The following is a 9,625-nucleotide window of genomic DNA, read 5'->3' on the forward strand; positions in this document are numbered from 1 at the left end:
TTATCTTCCATTTTACCATACTACATGATGTCATATTCCAAACTCTCCCTTCCCCACACAAAAATAAAATCCCAGGAGAAAGTCCTTTATAGCAGACCATCATGCTTTTAGGCCTCACAAGTAGAGCAACCATAGAGAAATACTCTTTTGTCAAAGGTGCAAAACTTAGGAGGAGGCAAACTCCATCTAGACAAATTTGCATCCTCCAGTGYAGAATCCTTACCAAAAGCTGATATGGCAACTTCTTTATTTCATTGGAAGAAGTAAGCCAGTGGGCTTACAGTGTTTTGATGTCGTATTTAAGAGCATGTGACTTTTCAGCTGTCAATTACACAAAAAATTTCAGATATAATCCAAACAGAGACTTTCACTGTGGAGCTAAAAGCATGGCAGAAATTCTCTATTGTTCACGGTGACATAAGTTTGTACCTCACAAAATGCATAGACAGGAATTTAATATAAAGAGTTAGTCCATTTACTGTATACACAAAACATATATCTTTTGTTTTAACACTTCTCTTTTTTTCTCTTTTTTTCCTTTTTTTTGGCAAACCAACATAGAGAAGCAGCTCTGGAACTGCCAAATTAAAAATTGAGAATTTTAGCAACTTAACAATATTTTTTAAGGATAGTAATCAAATGTGGTTGTAATTTAAAACCTGAGGCTGTGCACTGGTTGTTAGCTTAAAACTACCTTTCCATATAACATTGTGCTTCCATTGTATAACAAAGAAAAAATTAACAAGAACTAGAAAAGTTTGCTGCCGAACAGTGCTAGGACATACAGACAAAAAAAATACTAATACATGTTATCTACTCAGAATATTGGGTCATATCTAAAGGGATATAATGGACATTAGAAAATGCTGACTTGTGACTGACTTAGCTACTGCCAAAAAAGTTAAATATGTATCAAATAATGTTTAATTGAATTTATTATATGCACTATATACAGATACTAAAATGCCTTGCAGTTGTGCCCCATGAACACTTCAAATTTGAGTAGACAGGTGAGTCCGTGTGAAGTAAATAAATTATAAAAACAGAAATTACTCAAAAAGACCTCTAATGTTTGTGATCCCAAAAAAGCAATACAGGGCAGGACAAATTTCTTTCAAATGAAGCACTACTATCTAACTTTGCGGAATCTGTATAGCTATTCAGTATGATGTTTTTACCACTGAAACATGGCACTGTTGTCAAGGTACCATTTAAAACATAGCAAAACAAAGCAAAACAAAGCAAAAAAAAAAAAAAAACAGTGGACTGATACTTCTTTTCCACCAAACCCAAGCACACAAGAAACTATACTAAAAAGCTTTCAGTTTGTGTTTCCTAGGGCACATGTCTCAAAAACAAGTTGCTTTTTGAATTATAGACATGTATAAAACATTCTTTATAAACCTCTAATCTTAGACTTATCTTTTTATGTAAGTAAATTAAGTCCTTACCTAATAGTAGTTGTTATGAATACTCTATGACATACTGATAGGACCATGATAAAAGAAAACTGGAGAGGAAGAAAGCTGCATAACATTTAAAAATGTAGAAAACTCGGATTACGATGATGATTAACATTGTTAAGGCTGTATATTCAAGCACTGTATGTTAAGAGAGCAGTGGATATGAATTTAGGCAATAAGAAATGTCCTGCTTTATGTGTGATACTGTAATTATAGAATGATATTGTCAACAGCTGATTGTTGGCATAAACTGGCTACTTATAGCAGGTATGCGAGTTAATAAAGATAGCAGAAGATGGCAGAAATGAATTCTGAAAAATGATAGCCAGTTTTCTCCAGCAGTCAGCCTGATAAGTAAAACTCCAAGATTCTAGCTCTGCATCTAAATGAAATACTCTTTTTTCTCCTCTGCATTGACTTGGCTGCCTTCTGCATTGATAATGGCTGTGTCGGCATCAGGTGCATCTTCAGCTCCTTTTGCTTCATTTGTTAAATATGTTCCTATAGGAAGCAGTACAACAGGAAAAAAAATTAGATTTTTTTGGCTTTACATTGTATTGTATAAAGTATATTTCCAACAGTGCTCTAATTGCTTCATGAATGGAGTAACATATAATTTTAAAAAGTTTTAGTATGAATGATAGCAGTATACACAACTTTCTAATTAGGTTAAGAAATATTTATGGTATTAAAACTGATAATGCATATTATCACATCACACAGATTCACATATATCCATGATAAATGAAGGAAATAYCATGAGAAAAATCCACTCTATCTAAATGCTGTAACATGCAATTATATAATAAGTGATAAAGTTTTGGATATTTCATGGTATAGCTAGCCATAAAAACAAACCAACTTTGAAGATTTAGATTTTCATTAAAAGTGTATTTAAAAAAAAACACTATTTTTTTTGTATTTCTATTTTTCACGATCTTATCCATACTTTAATTTCACAGAATTGTATCATAGCCATTTCCAAGAATTACAAGATAGAGATAGCTTCATTAACTGAACCCACTCATGATACACTATCACAGACACTTTTTATGTGTCTAAGTTATGTAAGTTCAGGATATGAATAAAAAGAACTGTGTACAACAGCCAATTTTTACTTTGTTACAGCATTATTTGTGTTGGCATAAGATGCACATGTTATCATTCAGGAAGAAAAGCAAAGCAAAAGAGACACATTTTCATTGGTTCATTAAAAAATTGTTTTCTTCCTCACACAGTCCTACTCAAATTAAAAAGATATGTTTATCAGCTTCTGTCTGCTAGCCATAAGATTATCCTATCGAAAATGAGATTCAATGAGTTAATACCAACAAGAATCCTCACTTCACTTTTTTGGGAGTGGGGGTGGGGAATCAACCAAGATTTAACAATTGGTCTGTAAGCCACTCAGAGGTTAAATTTCTGGAAATTATTTTGGAATTAACTAGGTCAAAATAGGATCATACAGAGGCTTAGTCAGTCAGTGTCACTTCACCCCTGTTATCTCTAATGGTGGAGAGGATTCAAAATGAAGGGAGTAGAATTCCTAAGGTGAAACCTCTGAATAAGGATAAAACTTGACCCATCAATTAAATCCTTATTCCAGTGGAATCATTAGTAAAAGTGACCCTGATCTGAAAACCCACCATCAATATTTAATATTATCTTTTAAATGCATATTGAAAGTATTAGCACAATTTATGACAATGAAATGTCTTGTTTACTCAATTGTTTACTCAAGTCTCCTGAGTTGATTTACTGGTTAAAATTACGAGGTCATGTAATGAAGTGATTAAATAGAAAGCGAAGGGCTAGAACCCTTTCAGTCTCTTTAAATCACTGACTCATTAGATGACCATGGGCATGTAACTAGATATCCTTTGCCTTAGTCCACTGTAAAACTGGGAAAAAATCAGGGACTTCACTCACAACCAGATTGTGAACTGAGCTGTGCTGTCCAAATTATTTAGCAGATGAGGAAAGGTGAAAGGGAAATGCACTCCCACATGAAATCATGCCTTGCTTCCAAAAGTGAGTGAGCTTCCACTAAATCTATCCTACCTTTATGTCTTGCCAGGTATCGACCAAGCAGAATTATAGAACATAGCGTTACAAAGACAACTACAGCCACTATTCCTCCTATAAGAGCGTGGTCAGGTCCGGTCTTTCCASCCAAAGCATTAGGATCTAGAGGGAGAAACAAAAAACGGAAGTGGTCCTACACAGACAAAAATAGACAAGAAAATTCACAATACCAAGTTTTATACTGATCATCCTGAAAATAGGGCATTTTCATTTTTAATATTCAGCATGGCTATTCCCACTTTTGCTACCAGTATCTTATCAACAACATAGCGCTGCTTGTATTCCCAGATTGTTAAAGCCCTGAGGACATCACAGTTATGAAAAATATTACCTTATTCTTCCTTGGCAGAGGTTATTAAATGGGAAAGGTTTCTGGTTTTGCCCTCGTCATTTTACAACTGAAAACCTGTCCATAGCTATTTATAGAAGCAAAAACAAGGAACTGAGAATTGGGGATCAGATAGCATCAGCAGAATAGTTTCTGCATAATACATAATTTATAGAACTGATTCTCAGTAGGGAACCCTTATACATTCTCTTCCTCTCTTTCCTATCCTATTGCACCAGAAATAAAAAAGGCAGATAAAGTGCAGCCTTGCCAAGTTCCTCTGCAGATGGCTGAGTCTGCATGAATTTGGTCAGATAAAGGTATCAGGCAACCTAAAAGATCATCATTCAGTCTCAAGTTTTAGCTTGTGAATTTCCTAAGGATACCTGATTAACCCAAAGTGAGCAAGCTGTAATAGATGTAACAATGTTTTACTTGTCATTTTACTAACTGTGCTGAGCGTTAGGACTACTGTCAGATTTAAGCTTTCTGTGCTGGTCATTTGTCTTTTCTGTTGTCTGGTGCTTTACAAAAGTTCCCAAGAGGCAATCATGGGAAATGACACTACTTAGGCGTGAGTAATTCCTTGGAGCTTTTGAACAATGAACCAGCCACCACTGACTGTTGACTCATCTGAAATATTCAAAAGGAAAAAAATCAATCTAAGGATCACGGTAAGATTTCTCGTCTTTTTTGATGAAAATGCCTCTGCTACAAAGTAATAGTAATTCTCTCAAGATGCTATTAGCATGTTCTCTATGTAGCAATCAGTCTACACATACTGCTTCAAGGGCACTTCCCTTGTAGGAGTTGTTTATATTTTACAAATAGCCTGCAAATAACTTCTTTGCTTTGCAAAGAGAAAGATAGGAAAAATATTTACACAGAAAAGAGGCTAAGTCCATAAAGATGATTAAAGGGCTTCTGATAATGGCTAGAAAGTGTGATCCTATGATCCCATGATTTCATGCTTCTTTGCTGACCAGATCACTGTATACTATTTAGGTAAGTTATATAGATATATCTACATACACAAATATATAGATAAAGTAGAATCATTTATAGAACCATTATACAGATTAAATAAAAGTATCCTSTTTTCCCCATTCTTTTGCAAACTGTTAAGCATACTGAAACTAGATTTCCAGATTTGCTGGAGCAGGGAGCCACATGGCCCACTGTTGCAGATAGAGATCTGCTCCTAACAGAAACCGAATCCACGAGGCATGGCTTCTTCACTCATTTCTGGCTTTCAGTGCTCCCAGCTGTTTCTCTTCTGGCTGCTAAAAGGATGCTGGGGAATTTGGCCACAGCACTTCTGTGGACATGATGACAAACAGTAGTTAGTGGCCTCAAAAGAGCTTGAAACACCTTATAAAGTCAGCTGTGCCTGTCTCCTCCTCCGTCTCCATGAACCCCCTGGCATGGTGCAACCATCAGTGGCACTAAGCTGTGGATGGAGAATTGGTCCAAGAGGGTATCAGCTCCCTTTTGGTGATTAAAAATAACCCTGAGCTCTGCGCGGCGGTAGCCTTGAGGGGAAAAGAAAGAGGGCTGAAAACTTGTCCCCCCAAAGCAGCGTGGAGCGTGCAGCCATCCTTCCCTGAGTCTTGCAGAGGCTCTAGTTTCCAAGGGAAGTAACAGGGAGGTGACCGCTCGCTTGTGAAAATGGAAGGTGACAGCTGCTGTAGGATTTGTGAAAGGTTTGTCAGCCTGCTTGACGCATCTAGCAAATTCCTCCTTCTGTGGTGCCTGTAACAAAGTTGCTGTAAACCTGCTCCCTGCAGCAAAAAGGCAGAACCAGTTTGGGCACTAGAGCAGCAAGGTGCCCAGGGCTGTGACCTGCAGGAGATGCTCTGCCCCAACACCAGGCCAGGAGCAGCACGAACACATTTTCTCACTAAAAAGTAATTCCTGCTAAAATACTGGAAGTAAAATAAAAGAATAAAAGGGGATATTATACAGGTCAATATCCTTCTTCCTGGAGAGTATAATCCAAAGTCTAACTTCTAAGGGTTAGCAGAGCTCTTTATCAAGAGGCATTTTTTTGGAAAGCTGAATGCAGTGTGTATTTTTAGCTCAATACCCAGATTTACACATACCTCCTCTGTGAGCTTTAATAAACATTACAGATAAAAATCCTCACAATACACTGAGAGATGAATATGTCTCCGTCCTTTTATCTTCAGGTTCTTCCTTATACATAGCTCCTCACTCCTCCTCTGAGATACCTGATGCAACGGACTAYCCAAAGTGACCTATATATATGGTTCCCACAAACTAGTGTGGATTAATGAGATTTTTACTGTTTCTATAGGTTGAAATTCTTGACCTTAAAATTAATTTTAGCCATTCATCGAATGCAAAAATAATATTGTATTGATGGTAAAATCTCTTAACCTTGGTATCAAAGCAAGATTATATTGATAATTGTTAATAGTCAAATTTGTCCAAGAATAAACTTGTATATGACTTATTTCCACTATATCACCACCGAACTACTTATCTGTTAAGGAGTAAAGGAAAGGAAGGAAGGGAAGGAAATAAAGAAAGATCCTCAAAAGTGACCAACATTTTCTTGGGAAACATGAACACTTTCATCTCAAAATGACAATCTGCACAGCATAAACAATATTATGAATGGAAAAGTGCTCATTCTTCTCATTAAAAAATAATGCTAACATTAAATATAAATAAGCTTTACATTATACATACAGAGTAATGCACTATACTTTTGCCATTCATGAAATGACCTGAGCCCCAGGAGAGAATTACAGGTCTGTGGCTATCTATCAGCTTACAAGTAACTACTGTGTCAAAATGTGCCTCAACAGCATCTGAAGGATAGAAATAAAAGGTCTGGTGACCATAACATTTTGTATTTTAGGCAACTATAGAGTAGTGGACATATATATTTATTCAAGTATTCTTGGCATCTGTATTACCAACTCCCATTAAAGCTGGTAAAACTGTTAAAGTGTATATTTGGCTAAATGACCCACAATTTGCTTTCCAAATAATGCAACAGTATTAAGATTATTTTTAGATTCCCATTATAAGCTTCAGGAGATTTCCCAGATAAATCTCATCCACACACACATATACATGCAATGAATGAAATTTTAAATATTCAATTGTACCATAAGCACTTATATACCAGCTGTTTTCAGAAAGATTTTAATTGGTCTGTTCCCTTTTAAAATATGGATTGTTTTTAGTCCATGAGTACAGGCAGCTACAGTCATCATGGTCTAAGAGACTGAAATTCAAATTTTGTCATCAGATATTCAAAGATCAGTTCCTTTTGTTTGTTTTATTTTACTCTTTGATGGGACTAAGGAAATCTTATAGCCAGATAATGATACAAAAGCTCAAAATTATTTTTTTTGTGTGTTTTTGTCCTAAATTTAGGAAGTCTCTTTAGAATACTGATTGCTGATGCTGTGAAGTTGCATCCATTTTCAGCTTCTGGGATTTGCCCCCATTATTGTTTGTTCATGTACTTACAAAGATAACATGCATAAAATGACTAAGAGGAGAAAACTGGATCATTCATTAAGAAGTGATATGTATCAAACAAACCTTAGATCTATAAATAAGTACATATGTGCAATTTCTGACCTGATGACAAACTTTTAGAATGCAGAATATTTTTATGAGAATTCACACATTAATTGAGCATAGAAATTTCTGAACAGTTTTCCATTTGTCGGCATAAAATATATGTTAATTATTCATCTAATTCCATTTTTTTTCTGCATAAGTTTCCTTCTTATTCGAGCATAGCTGACTTCACTAAGCAGGCTGTGCAAAAGGGTCAGGTAACCCAAAAGATAAGCAGTGGTAGAACAAGCACATTTGTGAATGCTGAAATGGTGGCATATTTTAGGGAATATAGTCAAGTAGTCCCCTCTTCATTACGACAGAAATTGTAAAACTTTCTTAATGTGTATTTTTGGCTCAGGTGCTGAAGTAAAAAAGTTTTAAAAAATATCACTTTTGTTGCCGCGCTCTGGCTCGGTCCCATGGCGCCACCAGGGGAGCACTGCAGCTTCCCGCTGCAGGGCCACAAAGCACAGACCTCAATGTGAGAGATGCTAAAATGGCGTTTTATTGTGAGCTGCGCTCAAGCTTACATACAGTTGCATTTCGTTCCCACCCCTAGTCTGCGCGTCACACCRCGTGATCTTCCGCTACGCCTACTCTACCGCTTCTCATGCAAATATCTTTGTCTACGCAGTTTCCCAAGATCCCCCACACACTTTGAGTATAAGATGTATCCAGATTTGAGGAATTCAAAGTAATTTGTTTTGAGCATTTTTACTAAAAGAAAAAAAATTGAAATTAAGGTCCTAATTTGCAAATGGATTTAAACAACACTCACAAAATAGGTGAAACAAAACTATTATTCAGAAATGACTGTTCTTTAAGGCTGTGAAAAGAATAGAGATGTCCCATCTCTCAGACAAGTGCTGAAACCACCAGCCRAATCACTTTTGTTGACTCCAGGAATAATCCATTCCTTCGGCAAAGTGGAACCGTTCCAGCAAGGGATCCTGGGGAATGGCTCCATGTTACAATCCATGTGGCAGGAAAACTTCAAGTGATTCCTGCCTTTTATCCCCGTCTTCATGGGCTTGTTATCACTCCGCAGTGCAGTTTGCCCCTGCTTGGCAGTTTTGCTAAGGCAGTTGTTCAAGGGCCTGGCTCAAAACAACATCAGTAAAGCAATGTGTATTTGCAGATAGGGGAACCCAAACAGCACAAAAAAAGTTCCTCTATCATATTTGACAAGCTGTTAATTTTTTGCAGATAAGGACAGAGCAAGAATGAGTGGACTAAGTTAGTGAAGATTTCTGGGGAAAATCTAGCAAGGAATCACAAATCATGAGACATCTGAACATGCATTATATTTAAGTGCCTTAGCCAGAAGACTTGTAAAATACATACACAAAAAAAGGTAAGCAAGTAAAGGACAGGGATGCCACCTCTTTCTTTTGGGTTTTGTGAAGTTCACCAGGGAATATAATGTTAAATTAGAGGTATTTCCCATCGAAATTCCTGTGTATTTCAGCTTGATGTCCTAAGGAGAGATGACTTGTTTGATCATGCTCTTTCGCTCTGATCTAATTACTTAAGAACAATTGATAAATTTCAGCTAATTTTAAGTGACAGTAAAGATCTCAAGTTCATTGCTTTCCTATAACTACCCCAAAGGACAGGCTGCTGCAGCAGCTCGCTCCTTCTTAGGCAGCAGAGAACATATAGGAAGGAATACCTTCAAAAAACCCCTAATGGAGACAAAAGCTTGAGTCAAATTCTGTGCCCAAGAATCAATTTTTCAATAAAGGTTTCTTTCCACTTTGAGTTCTTTGGTGTCTAATAAGGAACAGATCTATTTTGAAGCTCTTCATGGTTGGGGGCATTTATAACCTCTAAACCCTTCCCACCTCCCACTTCTCTCCTTCCTCACGCCCCTACTCTCCCTGCTTCCGTTCCCTCTTGTCTCCTAATGGGTCAGCGCACACTGCAGCATTTGTATAATTCAGTTAAAAAGTCAGTCAAACATGAGGCATAATTTCATTGAAAAACAGGGAAGGTTTTTTTTCTGCAGCTCATGGAACAAACTTGTTATTTTAAAATGCATTCAGGCTAAAATCATTTACCAGATTCAGCCATATGTTCCATATAATTTTTGATGGTCCCAAAAATATAAGCTTTGGCAAAAAAAAAAAAAAAAAAAAAAAAA

The 9,625-nt window shown here is 36.5% G+C and overlaps 1 protein-coding gene across 1 annotated transcript in view; it reads right to left on the reverse strand.

Annotated features, from left to right (window-relative positions):
• Nucleotides 1-540: 540 nt before the first annotated feature.
• Nucleotides 541-9,625, reverse strand: part of CADM2 (cell adhesion molecule 2) — a 702,128-nt gene continuing 693,043 nt past the window's right edge. The window contains exons 9-10 of the mRNA XM_026083401.1: nt 3,525-3,650; nt 541-1,964 (exon numbers count right to left, since the gene is read on the reverse strand). Coding sequence (XP_025939186.1) covers nt 1,846-1,964; nt 3,525-3,650 — 245 coding nt within the window. The 3' untranslated portion in view covers nt 541-1,845. The remainder of the gene's footprint in view (nt 1,965-3,524; nt 3,651-9,625) is intronic.

The sequence above is a fragment of the Apteryx rowi genome, unplaced genomic scaffold, assembly GCF_003343035.1.
Source record: "Apteryx rowi isolate R43461 unplaced genomic scaffold, aptRow1 scaffold_60, whole genome shotgun sequence".
Taxonomy (NCBI): Eukaryota; Metazoa; Chordata; class Aves; order Apterygiformes; family Apterygidae; genus Apteryx; species Apteryx rowi.